Raw genomic sequence first — 19344 nt, 5'->3', positions numbered from 1 at the left:
GGCTGACAAGAAAAAACAAACAAACAAACAAAAACAAGACCAAAAAGTCGTCATATTTTTGCTGCCACTTCCCTCCCACTTTGCATGGAAAGGAGTGGGACATTTGATCCCTGTAAAGTGTGTGTGTGTCGGGGGGGCAAGCTTCCCCCCCCCCCCCCCCCCCCAGGGCTGCGCCGGTCCGGTTATGGGCTTGTAATCGTGGTGATGGTGACTATCGCCAATCATCCCCCCCACTCCTCAGTACGGATTTACGCCGTTGTCTCAGGTCCTCAATCATATTGTTTACATATCCTTTCTTTCTTCTTGTGCACTAATGTGGGTCATTTCGTCCGAAACGGGTATAGTAAACCAGGTCATGCTTAGCAGAATATCTTAACCCATGAATTTTAAGTGAATTTTACAGATGAAAGAATTAGCTTTGTACTTTCAATACAAAGGACAGACAACAGGCAAATCAAAATGAAAGAAAAAGAAAGTGGGAAGTAAATATGGCAGTGCCCTATGTAGAGGTTTGTTAACTGCTTACATCAACTAGAAGAAACTCCACAGGGAGAGGTCTGGCCAGGGTTTTTGATGAGTTGCCATAGCTATCAGTCTCCTGCAAGTACACACAAGCAAATATGACTGATTTGTTAATAACAATTATGGAAATATGTGCGGCTTCACAGATTTGGTATACAACTATGTCAAAAAATAAATGCAATTCTCTGCATTTTATGGCCAATGTTATGAAAAGATAGCCCATAAGATATAGATTCACATTTGTAAAAGGATAAGTCATGAATTGAACCAAATTCAGCAAATGATTACACTAGGTGACGTAAACACTCAATGGAAAATAATTACCAGTCGCTGATATTATAGACATCCATGTAACCTTGCCATACAATCTTCCATTCCATAATTCCCATCAAGAACTTTGAAAAAAAAAATGACCAGTTATATTCATGTTCCAATTATCACTCAAATAATGGATGTTCATTTGTCACGAGACCTAGCAAAAGCTGAAGTCAAATTGTGCTCTCCCCTCCTAATTTTATTTTTGTTTTTGTTTTTTGATTGACTTTGATATTGTATCATGCCGATAATGATTAAACAAAAAAACAAAACAACAGATAGATATAATAAAAAATTAAATCAGTCATTTGGACAAGCTCAATCATTTATAATCACATCTTCATGATCAAATCTTCATGGTGGGGTAAAAAAGGCAAAAAACAAACAAACAATAAACAAAAACAATGAAAAATTCCATGTTCTGATGGAATGCCGTCACTCACCGAATAAAAAACATCAGGTACATATTGCTCATTGGTTGACTCTCTGATGTAGCCTAGCTCAGGAGCATCAATTGTTGGCACTAGGCAGTTGTCCCTGACAAGTGCCATGCACTGATTGGACACTTGGTAGGCCTCCATGTGGATCTGATTGGTTGAGTCCCCTGTAATTTGAACAGAACAAGGAGAAGACATTAAACTAAAAAGAAAAAAAAATGCAAAGATGCCCTTTTTGAAATAAACATTCTGTTTCAAAATCAACTTCAGACAACTGACAATGCTGTTGTGAACAAAGAATTTTCTTCTAAAAGAAAAAAGTGTGCTCTATTACATCAAAGTAAACTGGTAAACTGACATACTAAATGCACAAATGCCTCCTAGTGAGGCTACAAACTAAATACAACTTCACATACTTAAGGAACTACTTGTCCTTTTCTTTGAAATAAAAAAATGAATATGAAACTGCAATAATAAATGTGGTGTATCATTCAACCCTGGGGTATGGGAATCAATGGGATGATGAAATTGTGGTTCAAGGTTCTAAATACAGTCTGTATCTCTTCAGCACTAAATGTGGAAAATGATGACGAAATAAAAAATCCTCCTGATGCTACACAACTTCCAAACATGCATGTAGTCAAATTTGGATGCCTTCCCTCACATCAGTCAGTTGGCATTCCACTCATATAAATGTATGCGCCACATTGCCATCAATATTTGCCCTGAAATGCACAGCCCACACATACAGTTTGATTTCTGCCCGTTTCCTTGCAGACTGGAATACACACCTGTCACTATACAAGTCACAAACTTGGAACCAAAGTGTCCCTCCTTGGCTAGCTTGCATGGGTTTGGATGCTGGTTCTGGAAATCACCAGCCATAATGCATTCCTCTGCACTCATTAGATGAGCATCCTACACATAGGAGAAAAGAAACAAAAAAAAAAGAAAAAAGAGAAGAAATAAAACATAAAATATGTCTTACAATGTTGTCCTAACCCTAGAGTGATTAATATTTTATCATGGGTATGAAGTTTGCACACTACGAACACACAGAAATGGAAACCCAGCATCAAGTAGAATCCCATGAAATATCAGACTCCAGAGAATTATTTGAGTTACATCAAGCAAATAAAATGCGACTTCCAATCTTAACCCTAACCAGGCTGGGCTTTTTGGCCTCTTCTGTGGCCGGGGGAGGGTTGATTCAACCCTCCTCCCCACCCCCCCCCCCCCCCCCCCCCGAGTTCTCAGCCGTCGATTGCGCATTCGCACTGAAAATTGGCACATACATTACTTGTCGTGTAATCTACCAAACCATAAAAGACAAAATTAAATTTTTCATATTTTTTATATTTTACATCAATTAATATGCATGAAATCATAAATTTTGCTCTAATTCAGAAAATAAAGCTAATGGCATCCTAATTTTTGGTGACATTATTCCTTGTAGCATTTCTAACAACTAACTTGAAAAAAAGTCTGGTATCATAGTTAATTTCTTATGTATTCTATTGTTTTATAAATTTCTTACGTATTTCTTTGTTTTTCGACCTTTTGTTATTTTCTTTTCCACAAAATTTATTACAGAACCTATTTTAAGCAATATGATAAAATCAATTGATTTGACATTGAAATTAAAAATAATCCTTTCTTTTTTAATAAGGTGAGAAAACTATTTGCATAGACTGTCCACAAAATCATGTTTTTGAGTCATTTTCGGTCTGACAAGCATGTATAAAAGGTCGTGCTGTGTCCTAACGGTATGTCTGATTTTTGCGAAAATGGTGTCATAAAATGTGCGAGACTTGAAAGTAAAAAGTCAGCAAAAGGCACGGTCAAAAAAATCGCGCGAAAGAATGGTCGCGGAAAATGTCGGGGGCGGAGGGGGGGGGGGGGGTTGATTCAACCACCCACCCCCCCCCCCCAAAAAAAAAAAGAATACATCTTATCCTTATCTTAACACTGGGACAGAACACTGTAAATGATATGCAGAATCTTATCCTGAAGTGTCAACATGTACGCACATTAATATTTGCAGAGTTATCTTTATAATTATCGTCATTGTCTTTGTCATGATCACTGTTGAACAGCCATTTACCCCATCTCCTTGGGGGTGGATGTTTAATTTGCAGATTGATCACTGAGAAGGAACTTACCATATTTCTCACATGCTTGACTGTGCCCTTGGTGAGGTCATCAGCTAGTAAATCTGTAAAAATCCACCCAACCTGAAAAAAAAAAAAAAAAGAAGAGGTATAGGAAGAAAAAAAAAATCAAAGTGGCAAACAGTTCGGGATACAAAATGTGACTGAAACATTTTGACATATTGACATCATACACAGTCATGCATCAAATTTGTTTCATTAATGCTTCCATTTTGCAGAAGTTGCAGTAGCTGAGCAAAATATGTTATGCCAATACAAAGCAATTCTGTTACTTTATACAGATGACTTGTACGACACTCTTCGTTTAATAGTCAATATAAATGATCAAACCAAATCAATTCAAGTGTTAAGCAAACAACAACATACTTGTGACTGTAAGGTGAACAAAAATTGTTACATATTCAATTACAGAATAAGACTAGAGATTGTAATTTGTCATCACTGACAAATTAAGGTGATCCGATTTCTTTTTTAATCAATGATTTGAATCGTGATAGTGCAAAGTCTCAGCTACAACATACTAAAATCTGAGAGAAATTCACCGAAGTATAAGTAAGATAGTGCTCGATAAAGAGAGTCATGTCAATTTTCACATCTAAAAAAATTCCCTCCCATAGAGATAACACGTCATAGCGAAAATAGAAAAAGAAGTACATATGACCTTTGACCCCACTTTGCACAGACAAGATGGCATCTGAGCAAAAAGTGGTTAATTTATGAAATGATCCCTGTAACATGGTCTTTACGTGTGCAAAATATGGGAAAGATAGGACATGTATTCACCAAGATACAGGATGAAACATATATGACCTTTGACCCTAATTTACATACCCAAGATGGCGTCTGATCAAGTCGTTGTTATTTTATGAAATAATGTTCGTGACATGAACTAAATATGTGCAAAATATGGTGGTGATAGGGTATGTTTTTCTTGAGTTATTGCACATAACGTTGCAAAAAGAAAGAAATATTTCAATACATCGAAGATAAACTTTAATTTCAAGTAAGTTTTTTGACGTGATCCCGACATCGTATGAAAAAACAAAGGGCACATTTACGATAGCCCAAAGTCTCAGCTACAACATATTAAAATCTGGGAAAAATTCACTGAAGCATAAGTGAGCTTGTGCTTGAAAAAGATAGTCATGTCAATTTTCAATTCCAGAAAAACTGCTCTCCCATAGAGATAACACGTAAACTGGTCAAATTTTACAAGGATACTTTCAATCCATTTTTACGAGGTGATGACGTCATCCAATCAAAAGTTTGTAATGATAAATATGAAAGAACATTAAATAAGCTACAACATACTGAAAATTAGGTGAAAATCGGCAAAGGATAAGTGAGATACGCTCGAGTGAACTTGAATTTTGAAGACGTCATTTTGAAAATTTACTTTTTTTACTTTTTTTAAGAAATCTGATATCTTTTAATCATTTTTTCAGTATCGCCAACCCATGAAATGATATGTACAACTCATCAGCTTTCAAAATATGTAAAGAAAATGGGGGGTCACCGTCCATCCTGACGAGTAAAATCGGATTTAAAATTGGCGGTTTTTTGGCATTGTTGCACTGTATATCGCCATTGACGCGCGCGCGGAATTTCAACTTTGACAGGCCCGTATGACGTCATATTGAGTCGGATTGACTTGAAACTTGGTAGAAACATTCGTTGACATTTCAGACATCCGATACGTGTGAAAAACGGGAAATTTCTATTGCATTTGAGCTGTGCGTGCGTATATGCGCGCGCGCGTACGCGTCCGTCGATTTTTTCTGAAATACTCCAAATGACCTGAAACGTGTGCAAAACAATTTTGAGCTCGATTGGAGCATGTTAAAATTTCAACGCGCGCGTACGCGCTCGTTTACTATGAACGTGACTAAATTTTATGAAATATATCAATAGAGCTTGACTTGAACTATATGATATGTAAATTTCATTGAGAAAATCCATTCCATTAATGAGATACGAATGTGAACGTGTTTTCAGATAATGACGTCATAGTGACGTCATGGTTGACTGATCACAGTGATACATTAGATCTGTCGTCCTTATGACGTGATGCATATATGGTATCAGTTTAGAAGTGATAGGTGAATGACTTTTTGAGTTAACCTCTGCACAACATTTGAGGAGAAAGAAATAAAGAAGAAGAAGAAGAAAGAATCCGTACAGATACAATAGGTGATCCGAGAGGATACTCGGATCACCTAATTACAAAATTGGGCCACTTTACAACAAATTAAAGACAAAATACTTTCTCTGGACACTGTAAAGTCTTGTGTAAAATTTGGTTTTACTGAAAACATGAACATTAGAATACACTGAATAAGGTTTGAGGAACACGGCTTTGTTAAAGCTGGAAATATTTACCTTGACCAGACCTAATTTTGACGCTACAAATTCAACTGCTTCTGCAAACGGGTCTTCCAGTAACTCCAAACTATTTCCTGTACTGTTCTGAAATTGGATAACATTCAGCACAGAAAACAATGAACAGAATACAAATTAACATACAAATAGTCTTGAAAAAAAATTGTGTCTTTTTCTAAATGTCTGAACACGATTTTCTATCAATGCAATTCATTGCCACATGTAGATGTTTGTTACTGTAAAAGTGGAAATTTTCATGGTGCTGAAATCGCGCATTTCGCGCAACCAGAAACTAGCGCGAAAATAAAAGCATGCGAATATTTTTGCTCGTCATATGTTCCTGTGTTGGATGTCTTGATTGCGTGGAATCAAAAACAAGCGAAACTATTCTTACCTGGCCAAGCGCGAAAAATTAGTAGCACAAAAATATCCACTTTTACAGTACTAATGTACGTGGTGATTTTGTGTTCTGCACAATTTTCCTTTCTGTAAGTCACATAATTGGTTCCCATTGATCAATCTTCACTAAGGTAATTTTTATCGTGTCCATCTCTACACGACTGGCAAAAACTCACACAGGGACAAACTTTCAAACAGACAGGGAAGATAAGATGTCAGTGAAACTTTTCAATACTTCTCTCATGCATGATCACTAGTCTGCTATAGTGAAGTTAGTTTCTCTTTGTTGGTCTGAACTATCAAAATGCACAAGCACATATAGTACTCTTTTCTGCATTTAAAGGAGCAGCGGTTTGTACTAATGCTGCACAAAATGATCACTGAAATGGGAAATGACACGTGTCTGCAAATTTCCCTTTGTCTTTGCACACTGCAAATTGGTCACAGCCACTCACCAAAAACATACACTTACATTTAACACATCTGGAATAAAATGATATTACTTGAAGTTTTGGACTGGAAACTAGGAAAGGAGTTATACTAGAAAAACTTTATCACATTCCTATTCCAACTTTGTTTCTGTGTCATAAAGGCACATGGTGAGTATCTTAAAAACAAAAGAAGCTGGGAGTCACTGATCATTTCAGATGTTGTGGCAGGTGACTTCAGTTCCTTATGTTGTAACACATTCTAATTATCAATAAACTTTAGAAGGTAATTTTGTTCCTGAACCTGACAAATGTGAATTCCCGAAGAGGGAGTTTTACCTGTGGTGGTTCATAAATGGCCGACACAGTGGCTCGTATTCCCAGCGGGACATCTTTGTGATGTTCATACCTCCCATAGAGAAGGCCTATCCTCTGATTGCCAGATTTCCGCCAAAAGTCCAGTAATCGGTCAAACATGAGTGGATTCTCAAACATGACATTGTCCACATGTCTGTAATGCTGGAGGGAGAAGAAAACAAAAATAAAGTTGCCTTTTGTTTCGTGTTTCCCACAAACTGTCAATTTTTTTTTTTTTGGGGGGGTAAACTTTATGATCATTCTTATAAAAGATAAAGGAGACCATATAATTATTTATTAATTCATATCGATATTCTACATGAATGAAAATGAATTGCCTTTCACCACAGTGAGTAATGAATCTATCCTGATTATTACCTACTTCATAAAAAATGTCAAGGAAATGAGATGAGCGTTTTTAGTTTAACAATGGTTTCATTTTGTGAGAATTCTTTACTTTCCACTCTGATGACTTTCTGAATTGCAAACAATTTGCTGCAGAATGGGTGGCTATTTCAGTTCTATAGGAGACTGTGCTTTTTGGGTTTAAGCCTCTACAGGTAGATTTGGGTGCACAAAATCCTCTTCACAAACACACACATATACAAACAAACACAAAATGACTGAATTGTACTCACAGTTCATTATGCAAATTCTTTTTATCTATAAGTGTGTGGATTAGTGAACTTGAAACCAAGTTACACAAAAAAAGTTCGAAACAGTGTTTACTAGGCGAAAAATCCACCATAGGCATGGAAACATGGTACCACCAAAACTATCCCATAATTGCCAGAAATCTGATTACAAAAATCTTGGACTTATTCCTCATATAATACTGCAAGAAATGAAAGGAACTACAATATTCACTTCTCTGTATTTCACAATATTCAACTTACTTGTCTATCTAATGTAATAGCACTTGGTTGACATTTGGTACAAATTCCATTGGGCCATGGTGCATGCTCAGTACAGCCTGGCTTGATTTTACAGCTTATATTTTCTAGAAATGCAAATTTCCCTCTGTTCTCGGGGGAATGAAAAGACAGACAAAAAAGGAAAGAGAGAGCAAAGTGAGAGATTGTATGATACAGGCCATGACATCACTGTCAACTAAACAAGAAATATCCTTCCATTCATCAGTATATCAAATAGAAACATTTCAAAAGAATATGCACACTTTGAAGCACATACCATTCTATAAATTAGAAATATATAAATGCAAATTATGACTGCTGCTTATGAGTTACATAGAAAGGAATTAAAAACGGGTTTACACTACAATAGAATACATTTTATATGGATACATTTATTTATTTCAAACAAGAGGTTACAGGATTATACTAAAAGGAGAGATTTCTTGTATATATCGAAGCAACCATAAATTTGACTTATATTCAGCACGTATGAGAATGGTTAATGCAATACATACTTGTCTACTCCTCCTGTAATTTTCCTGAGGTGAGAATGGAATGAAAGATGTTTGATGGGTGGGTCGTGATCTTTCAGGTACCTCTCATCGTAAGGCTGCATGGAATGAAATAGATAAACATCATACAAGTCAACGTATTTAAGAAGACACATCACAGCACATCATGATACTTTTTATCATAACCCCCTCTATACCTCTGCATTCATTGTGCCACACGGCCATTTAAAAATGACAGACACTACAAAAATCTTACATGAATGAACTGATTCGATGAATGATCATGAAATACCCTAAGAGTATGAAACTCACGGCTCTCAGGATTTGAGCATATATTTCTCTCTGACTTACAGCTGTATGTTCATACAACCACGTTTGAATGATAAATACAGTGTGGTATTAAAAAAAAAAAAAAAAAAACCAGAAAACCTGAGATGCCACAAGATATGTGGCACGCCTGTTCACATTCAATTGGTCATGCTTCCCCTTGATATCTGCCTAATTTTCCTAATTTTTTCACTCATCTGTTTCTTTTGTTTGCTTTCATTATATGTGATTTTTCTTGTTTTCTGTGCTAAAAGTCTGTGGACCAAACAATTTCAATGCACAATGACTACAAACTGAACTGACCATCTTCATTCTGTCCATTCACTTAGCACCTCATTCATCTCTTTAAGTCTTACATATCTCATCCCAGCCAGAAGCTATCAGATTAGGCTCAATCAAATGTGGTTGTGGTACTTCTCAGAAATGTGAATAAATGCCAGAATCAGTAAAAATGTATGGCTCTTTTCTCCTTATGCCTGCTAAAAAAGAGTAACACTTTCCTCACCTCTAATGGAACACAGTGTACACACTTTGCATTCACTCCATGATGGCACCTATGAAGAATGAGTGAAGAAAAATAAAACAAATCACCTATGATCAGCACATACTCAACAACTAACACATTTTCAATGCAAAGCTTTAATGCTTTTTTTTTTACCCTGCTAGAATATAATCAATATGACAGCAGGAATCATCAAGTACTTGGAAAGCTTGTGGTATAAACAAACATAAGGCGTAGTCATCTGACAAACTTACAAAAAAACTGCCCAACAAAATATGATGATGAACCACAGAAAAGCATCTACTATACACAGCTCTTAAATACTTGTACGTTATACGATGACATACTCAATTAGGAGACAAGTATTATGCGATGAAATTAGGGAAACTACTTGGTGTGTTGCATTAATCTAAAAAACAAACAAACAAACAAACAAACAAACAGAAGGGGGTGAGAACATCAGCATCTTAACATCAAATGGCTACATAGAATGATCTTGTTTTTATGCACAAAAAACATATATGTCAGTCATGTTAACTATTCCTACACCTATATTCATGGCACTGGTGTGAGTGTTCATGGATACTAGCACACATTTATTGAATCAATGCTGCAAGAGATTGCATGCTCTAAAATGACTTATGTCAACGCTGTACTTTCTGTGAGAAAGTTCCAATGAAGAAAGAATACTCTGGCGAAGTGAATCTCCTCCATTGTCAAACATGACCAACTTGCTTTCCGCAAGACGAGTATGTCAGAAATCAATATATCTTCAGTAATATTAAATATCATGCATTTTGATAGGGAGCTTAACAGGTTCTTGTTGTTTGTTAAGTATTCAAATGGAGTCACATTTTTCTTTGTTATCAAGGCTATGTGTGCACTTACAACTGCTCATCCCTCTGCCGGTGTATTTTGCCATCCTGCTTGGACAAGAACTGGTCAACCTCATCCTCAGTGACCACGGCTAGAGGGGCTTGTGATGAATGACCGTCAGAGGCATTACCCTGTGACGATGAGCCCGCTACTCCATCATCTTGCACATTAGTTGCTACCAGGTATAACATGTCACCATGTCTATCAACAAGGAAGGCAATGGACACAGAGATTTTGCAACGTGTGTAATCTTGCTAAATATCATCAAAGGATGGCAACAATGACAAAGAGGATAACGCTATCATTACAAACCCAAAGCATTGTTACTTGTATTATAACTATGCACTGTATCCTAAAGAGTTCCACTTCACTGTGTGATTGATATATAAAAATATAGTCCTCTTTATCAAGGGCAGCCTCTTCAGTCTTGCCACTGCTCCACCTGAAGGCCCTACCATTATTATTTCCAGTGTTGCTAGGTACTCATTTACACACCTGGGTTGAGAGAGACATTGTGGGTAAAAACATCTTGTAGTCCCAAGGTTGTGAGCATTGGGCAGGATTTGAACTTTGGTTTATTGCTCCCATATGTAAGATACATATACTATCACTGACAGACTGAATTTCTTTTTAATTTGTTTGCTTCAAATAATATGTTGATGAATAAGAGCAAAAAACAAAAACAAAAACAAAAGATATGCAAATATACTAACAAAAATTATGCAAATATGACATTAAAAAAAAACATAGTACGGGCAGAGCCCATTTCAAGATATTGTCGTCATTCTCATACAACTGATACCCAAGAAACTATTCCTACACTGCATCATGTAAAAAAAGAAAAAAGAAAAAAGAAAAGAAAGAAGGACAAATCAAAAATACAAGAGACTACAACAATAAGACTTCAGTCTGAACCTGCTCACATCTGGATAGGTATCCCCCAGCCCTAAAAATTGCACATCCATCCTCGAGAAGTATATGTAATGAAGTTTACCCTTGAAAAATCCTCCTCCTGCAGGCACCCTCCATTATGATTTCTTTTCACATTCAATTCACTGCTGTCGACGGATATTTATTCATAGCATTACATAGCGGTCCTTGAAAAATCTGTGCTTGGACTTTTCTTACTTTAGATGTATTTATTGGAGCCACCATTGTTTCACGAAGCCAAGAGCCAAAAAGACTGAGAGCTTTACTCACTTGATGTTCAGTGACTTTAGTGTGATCTTGCTGGATGCTTTGAGTTGATCAGTTTTGTTCCTCCCTCTGTAAAGCTGAAAGCCATCTGCAGGTAGCGACACTGTCTGAGAGACCTGGAGAGAGAGAGAAAGAGAGAGAAATATAAGAAACTCAAACTCTCCACATTTCCATGAATAGATATATCCTGCAGAAGAAGAGACAGCTGAGTATCTTTGTAACATTTAATCTTTACATATTCACACTGAACTTTAAAATCTAATCGGACTCATGTATCTGTGAAATTTAGGGGGGGGGGGTACAATGTGCACAAGAAAGTAGTCAATGAAAATTTCAGTTCTTGAAGGCCTGAAGGAGGGAATAAGAAAATTTAGAAAGTCCTCTGAGAAAGAAGAAAGTAACAACATGTTATGAATTTGTTTTAGGGTCATTGTGTGAGAGAAGCTGCCAGAAGATATGAGTCTCACTTAATTTACCTTCTGGAAGAACTTGTACAAGGTTGTTGTGGGAGGTAATGTGACTCTTTTAGTGCCTTCATTGGACTGGATGCGGACAATCTGGAAATGAAAGAAAGAATATCATTAGAGGACAGCCTGAATCTACAAAATTGTAAGTCAATAAATATTACATGCTTGAATGTCTTTAATACACACACACACACACAGATAAAAGGTTCTTGTATGTACATAGCCAGCTGAAACCACAGCACTGACACTAGGCACAATCCTTGAGAGAATGTAGCACTATCAATTCACTCAATTTTTTATTTTGTATTTTGTTTTTTGTTTTTTTTTAGTGTGGGCCATTTTTTTTTTTTTTTTTTTTGGGGGGGGGGGGGGTTCAAAGGCCAATGGTAAATGCCACACACTCCCAACCCACTGACTTGAACTTGATGATTTAATGAAGAATAGATTAATGCAAAAATGTGATGGCATTTAGTATCTGATGATGCTATAATGTAACCAGTTATAACAACGTACATGATACATCATACTTCAGAGTTCAGCAGCTCTCTACAGGAATCAAAGGAAGGAGGAGTATCAATTCTTTTGAAGTGGCCATTTATGACAAAAATCTTTCTCTTGTTCCTGCATTATTCAGCTCCACTTCACTAGTTTGTGCCTCACAGCTGAAGGCTACATCTCCCTTGTGAACTACACACAGCACTGTACAGAGGTGACATGCTTCACATGGCGTCTGGCCAGGCTAGGTCTCCCTGCAAGAGCTGAGCCATCGACTATCCTTGCTGGAAAGTATTTATATCCCTACCCTCCTACGAACTACACTCCTTTCGGCTAGGTAACTGTAAGGCCATGTAAGCTGCCCAATATTTGACAACCAACTACATGTAGATACCTGTATAATGGTTATGTGCTGTTTGCGCGCATTGTGGTCAAATTTTGGCACGGGAGGTTGAACCTTCGTATGGGTACCGTAGAAAAGCAAGCCGCCCATAATTCCACTATAACACCGTCCAACCAAAATTTGACTGCCTGCTCCATGTAGGCCTAGGCTACTCTAAGGACTAAAACCTATGCTTTTGTGCGTGGTCGAATTTTGGCCCGGGTGGTCGAACCTTGGTTCAGATTTTTAGTTCTAGAATCTGTACAAATTGTTTCATAGAGTTCTCAATCAATGAACTTCAGGTTATCCGAAATTATTCTTTTTTTTTTTTTTTTTTAATCTTCAGACTTCAATCCGTCTGGTTCTGGTTCTGGTTGGGTTCTGCGCAATCACTGCCTGAAGGCTGTTATCCCGCGCAGCCGGTGTGAACGGATTTATTTCTTTAAAATTTTTAAATTGTGAAATGAGCTTTTTTGACCAGCTCTTCTACATTGATTGCGTCAAGCATAATTTTGAAATCCTTTAAATTGGTAACGCCTCTTATTTCTGGTGGTAGGAAGTTCCATTCCCTGGTTGTCCTTGGATAAAATGAGTGCTGGTAACATGTCTTGTTGAATGAAGGCATCTCTAAAATGTTGGGACCTGTTTGTCGCCGTGTTGAGCCGGGTCTCTGACGTAGATGAACATTTGATGGGGTAATATTGTGTACTTCTTTAAAGATGGCAATCAATCGGAACTTGGTACGGCGGTTTTCCAAGGTTTCCCATTGGAGTTTGGATAAGATGGATGTGACACTGGATCGTTTGTCATAATTGTTTACGACAAAACGAGCAGCCCGGCGTTGAATGGCCTCAATGCACCTCTTTCTTGTAGCTTGATGAGGGTCCCAAATGGAAGCACAATACTCAAGCCTTGGGCGAACCAGCGTTTTGTAGGCTGTTTCTTTAACTGATTTATTACACGAATGGAGATTTCTTCTTATGATACCCAGCATTTGGTTTGCCTTTGTAGTAATCTTGTTAATGTGGTGTGACCAAGTGAGATCTTTACTTATCTCAACACCTAAATATGGGTGGTGGCTTACTTGTTGTAGCTGTTTTCCTTTCATTGTATATGGCGTGATAATAGGTTTGACTTTGTGGCTAACATGCATAGCAAAGCATTTTGACGGATTGAAGGACATCTGCCATTGTGTCTCCCACAAGCATAATAAATCAATGTCTTTTTGAAGAGCTTTTGCATCCTGATCATTGCATATTTCCCGGTATATTATGCAGTCGTCTGCGAAAAGTCGTACTTTGGACTGAACCACGTTTGGTAGGTCGTTAATATATATGAGAAACAATAAAGGCCCCAGAACCGTTCCCTGTGGTACCCCTGATGTCACCGGAGATTCCTGGGATTCTGCTCCCTCCAGGAGAACGCGCTGATGTCTGTTAGTAAGGAACATGTTCAGCCAGTGAAGGAGGTTGTTGTTGTTGTTGTTAATACCAACATGTTCAAGCTTGCGTAGTAATCTCCCATGGGGGACCTTGTCAAACGCCTTGCTGAAATCAAGTATGATGAGATCGGTTTGACTCCTAGCATCAAGGGTTCTTGCTAGGTCATTCATAAGACCTGCAAGTTGCGTTTCACATGATCTGCCTTGTCGGAATCCATGTTGATGGTGAGTGATGACATCATGGGCATCCAGATGGTCCTTGATATGACGGAAGATGATATGCTCCAAAATTTTACATGGGATGGAAGTTAGTGAAACCGGCCTATAGTTCTCAGGATTTGTACGTTCCCCTTTCTTGTAGATTGGGACTACATTGGCTTTAAGCCATCCTTCTGGGAGAGTTCCTGTATCGACAGATTTCTGGAAGATCTTTTGCAAGACCGGAGCTAAACTTGAGGCACAACTCTTGAGTATTTTGGCTGGAATTTGATCTGGTCCGGTTGCTTTATTCGGTTGTAGCTCCTCTAGAAGTTTCTGAACTCCTGCTACTGATATGGTAGCCTTGACTTCCATTGGTGCTTCCCTGCAGACCTATGAACCCCCCACATTCCAAATCAAAAATGCAAGTTCAATTTTAATACAATATTGCAACTTCCAAGATCCTCCCAGTATTAAAGTTTGCAATTTTGCAGTCATTGACATTTAGACCCTATTTATATCTTGGATACTATGATGACCATGAAGCTACATGTACGAGTAAGACATCGCATTGTAATTTGTATTGCCAGCGCAGTGGACTCTCCATTGATGATAATCAATATCATTTCATTCAGCAATGACCAAGCAACACCAATTGGCAACATACAACTTACAAGTACAGAACAGCCTGCCAACACCATTAACTCAGTTACAGTCAGGGCACCAACATTTTACAGCACTCCCACATCCACATAGAAATCTAAAATGTTACATTGCATGAATGACTTTGGGAGAATTTTCGGTGTATTATACTACGTTAGGGCCGCCTATGTGCAAAAGTACACGTACGACGACTATGGTCATGGTATGCACTTACAATTGTCCCAGACATATCGAATAAGTGGGCCAACAAGTCTCTCTATTGGGTGAAAAATTACAAACAGTTGTTAAGACCCGTTCTCCTTGGCAGTCAATTTTGCAGTATTATAAGCTAACTGCCTTCCTGTCTGCATAAGGCTGATACGAATGCTTGTGGAGTGCTGGTAATAACAAGAATTACAGTCAGTCACAGTGCACTGCTAGCAGCCCATAGAGCATACCACACGTAGTACAGAGAGAATGCACTGCATATCATGCAGCAGTGGATATATGACTTGCAAACATACATTTTCTGGTTTCAGCCGTAGAGGGCGAACGACGAGGTTGTGACACCGAGGCTGGTTGCAATTTGTGGTGTTGCTGACTCACCCTTTTGCGCAATATCACCCTATTGAATCTTGTATCTTTTTCTTGTATATACATGAGTATTAACAGATTAAAATTGGATTTTACCTAGACTGCCTGATGTAAACTAAATGAATGCACAAAGACATCAGTGAAGTTTGAAGAAATTCTGGAAAATCGTTCAAAAGTTGCGACAGTTTTCGTAAAATCAGTTCAGTTCAGCAACAGTTCTTGATGATTATTATTTTATATTATATAACATTTTTAAAATAATTTTAGCATAAGGAAAGATAAGGCATGGAATTGATGATATAATTTACATAATTATTGCAGCAACAAGTAGAGGTATGTGTACTTTTTATTTGACCTTCTATACATAATACTGTGCTTCCTACTCGGTGTGACAGATGCCTAAGCAAGCTACCAATGATGACTCCCCACATGCTGCCTACTTGCGTGCAATTGGACTGAGTATGCTGGTAGCGATGACGACACATATGGACTCTCCCAAAACTTTTAAAAGTCACTAGCGCGCTACATGAACGGATTCTCCGATTTTCCAGAACTTCATAGATTTGTACGTTCCTACACTAGTACCTCGATTATCTGGCCATCGACTATCCGGATTCTCTGTTATCCGGACTTCAATCGCCTGACATCCACGTATGTATGTATGTATATGTATGTATATGTATATATATATATATATATATATATATATATATATATATATATATATATATATATATATATATGTGTGTGTGTGTGTGTGTGTGTGTGTGTGTGTGTGTGTGATAAAAACCTAAAATGGCATTAGACTAAAAACGCTTTATCCTGGCGAGGAAAGCGCATGATATGGAAACAAGACACTAAAGAGGTTAGTCATCGCATTCTTCATCAGCGACCAGGATGCGATGTGATGTTAGATTAAAATCCGTTTCTGAAGCAGACATACACACAAGGGTATACGTCTGCTCCTTGGTCAGACGGATTTCATATATATATATATATATATATATATATATATATATATATATATATATATATAATGATGTATGTGTGTGTGTGTGTGTGTCGCGGAGCATTTTGTCGAAATTATCGGTTATCTGTATGGCGTTGTCATGCTTCATACTTCAGAAATTGATATCTATGCAAAATGTTCTCATGTAAATTCAGTGTGAAAATATCATGGTCTTGCTATGATATTTTAAATCAGAAATTATTTTGCACAATAATTTGTCTTTTACTTTACAAACATAAATAAATACATAAATCAGAGTATGGTCGATTCAGGAGCTATCGATTCATTCAAATATTATTTCATCTGTAGATTTTTTTTTTTGTCAGTTTCAATGTATAGTCAATTTCATTTTTTTTTCAATTTCATAGTTTATTTCATATTTCGATAAAACAGATGTAATTCACTTCCTTTTAAAACAGAGAATACGGTAAAAAGAACATCGTAGAATAGAAAAGACTATACAATAATTGAGGAACCTTTTAGTAATTATACATTGTAGTAAAAAAAAAAGAAACAGAAGTGGTCGAAGTAAAGTACATGTACAACCTTGCGTAAGGTGCGAAAAATGGAGGGACCCACTAAAAAAAGACAGAGCTGGTAGAATGTGGACCCCTCTGGAAGAAAACATCATTAAAAAAAAAAAAGAAGAAGAAGAGGAAGCCCACTGAAGAATAGATTAACAGATAAATTCACTTACTTAGACGAAAACAAACATGAAACAAGATTAGACAACAATACAACTACTGAAGGAAAGGCTGTATACGAGATAAAACGGACTGCGGGGATGGACAAGACTAACAAACATAAGACAAAATAGCAAACAAAAACGCTCAACGCCATGGAGACAGCGATCTTCGGCAGAAGCATGTCAAAAGAAACAAAATAAATGATAGTTGTGTGAAAAAAAAAGCAACATTGTGACGCCTGAAAAAAGACAAGGAAATAGAGGGACATAATCAATGAACAAGAATAACATACGGAAATTCAACTCCTAGTCTTGTCAATCTCATAAGACGCTTTGGGCAATAACAAAGATGACAAAAAAAAAATACAATTAAATTCTTCGAAGAGGAGACAAAGTGAGTAAGTAAGTATGTAAGTAAGAAGGCTAAATGGTTATTTCAGTACTATAGAGTCATACCATTGCAATGAAAAGGACTTAAGTTTCCTAAAATAATATTTGCATGGGGCATTCTTTATTATCATGATTCAAAGAATTCCAATAATATGGGCCTACATAAATAAGTGTGTTTTTGGCAAAGATCGATCGAAATGTTGTGATGAATAGGTTCTAGTTTAAGCATTTATCAAGACAAGGGCATAACATTAGATATCGATCCCGAATGAAATAAAGATCCCAATAATAAAGCCATCCAGTTATTATTTTTCTTTAAGTCTAATATGCTTTGATTCAATGTTAGATTTCAGATGCCAAGATAATCAAATAATTTCCTCCGTTGCTATACTTTCAGAACTAATTTCATCATTGCAACTGATTGACAAATTGCCCTACATCGACGTAATGATATTGTCAATCAGTTGCAATGAAACATCTCGACAGAAGAATTTCATGAATTAGAATGATTTCATCATTGGGACATTGGTCAGCCAGCAAGGGCTTGAAGCTTGGGTGTTGCTTGGGTTTTGGGGTTTGGGGGTTGGAGTGGGGGATGGGGGTTGGGGGTTGGGGGTTGGGGGTTGGGGGTTGGGGGTTGGGGGTTGGGGGTTGGGGGTTGGGGGTTGGGGGTTGGGGGTTGGGGGTTGGGGGTTGGGGGTTGGGGGTTGGGGGTTGGGGGTTGGGGGTTGGGGGTTGGGGGTTGGGGGTTGGGGGTTGGGGGTTGGGGGTTGGGGGTTGGGGGTTGGGGGTTGGGGGTTGGGGGTTGGGGGTTGGGGGTTGGGGGTTGGGGGTTGGGGGTTGGGGGTTGGGGGTTGGGGGTTGGGGGTTGGGGGTTGGGGGTTGGGGGTTGGGGGTTGGGGGTTGGGGGTTGGGGGTTGGGGGTTGGGGGTTGGGGGTTGGGGGTTGGGGTTGGGGGTTGGGGGTTGGGGGTTGGGGGTTGGGAGTTGGGGGTTGGGATTAGGGGTTGGGGTTTGGGTTTGGGGGTTGGGTTTGGGGTTAGGGGTTGGGGTTTGGGTTTGGGGGTTGGGGTTTGGGTTAGGGTATAGGGTGTTGGGGTTGGGGGTTGGGGGTTAGGGTTAGTGTTAGGGTTAGGTGTTAGTGTTTGGTGTCAGGTGTCTGGTGTTTGGTGTCTGGTGTTTGGTGTCTGGTGTCTGGTGTTTGGTGTCAGTCTGAAGTTTTGAGTATTTTTGCAAGATTCTTATTAATCTCCATTTCCGCTTTGGTGAATAACAGTTGCCTCGGGCTTCTTGTTTGTTTCTATTTCCTCAAGGTCCCATCACGGTTGATGCACGCAATCACATGCATGCAGACAGCTATACAGACGATTTGTACACCCGTACTTCTATACACACAGACACACACTTTTTTTGTTTTATTTTATAATATTCTTTATTTGAGTTTCATTCAATATCAAATCCATATTAACAATAAAATTAATATCACCACCAACAAATAAAGCAGCTGTATTCTTTTTATGCTGCTCTTATGCTGCTAAATCATTTTTCAAGCATACAGTACAATATATTTGGGTCTTTTTACCAAGTCATACCCTGTTTTTATAAAAAAAAGAAAAATGACATGAAATTCTGCATTATTCTCAGGAAAAGCTACTTTGATCAGCCTAATCAAGCCAATCCGAATGTGCCACTCACACATACACACA

At 38.0% G+C, this 19344-nt stretch overlaps 1 protein-coding gene across 1 annotated transcript in view; it reads right to left on the bottom strand.

The window, feature by feature from the left end:
* Positions 1–15322, bottom strand: part of LOC140232404 (nuclear protein localization protein 4 homolog) — a 28370-nt gene extending 13048 nt beyond the window's left edge. Inside the window, exons 1-13 of the mRNA XM_072312534.1 lie at positions 15197–15322; positions 11813–11893; positions 11340–11452; positions 10152–10340; positions 9267–9315; positions 8438–8532; positions 7905–8028; positions 6991–7170; positions 5825–5911; positions 3437–3508; positions 2066–2192; positions 1281–1441; positions 527–598 (exon numbers count right to left, since the gene is read on the bottom strand). Of these exons, the coding sequence (XP_072168635.1) occupies positions 527–598; positions 1281–1441; positions 2066–2192; positions 3437–3508; positions 5825–5911; positions 6991–7170; positions 7905–8028; positions 8438–8532; positions 9267–9315; positions 10152–10340; positions 11340–11452; positions 11813–11893; positions 15197–15211 (1365 nt within the window). The 5' untranslated portion in view covers positions 15212–15322. The remainder of the gene's footprint in view (positions 1–526; positions 599–1280; positions 1442–2065; positions 2193–3436; positions 3509–5824; positions 5912–6990; positions 7171–7904; positions 8029–8437; positions 8533–9266; positions 9316–10151; positions 10341–11339; positions 11453–11812; positions 11894–15196) is intronic.
* Between the last annotated feature and the right edge of the window lie 4022 nt (positions 15323–19344).

Source organism: Diadema setosum, chromosome 8 (genome assembly GCF_964275005.1).
Source record: "Diadema setosum chromosome 8, eeDiaSeto1, whole genome shotgun sequence".
Lineage (NCBI taxonomy): Eukaryota > Metazoa > Echinodermata > Echinoidea > Diadematoida > Diadematidae > Diadema > Diadema setosum.
The sequence above is the reverse complement of the archived record's forward strand: the minus strand, read 5'-3'. Positions and strand labels throughout refer to the sequence as shown.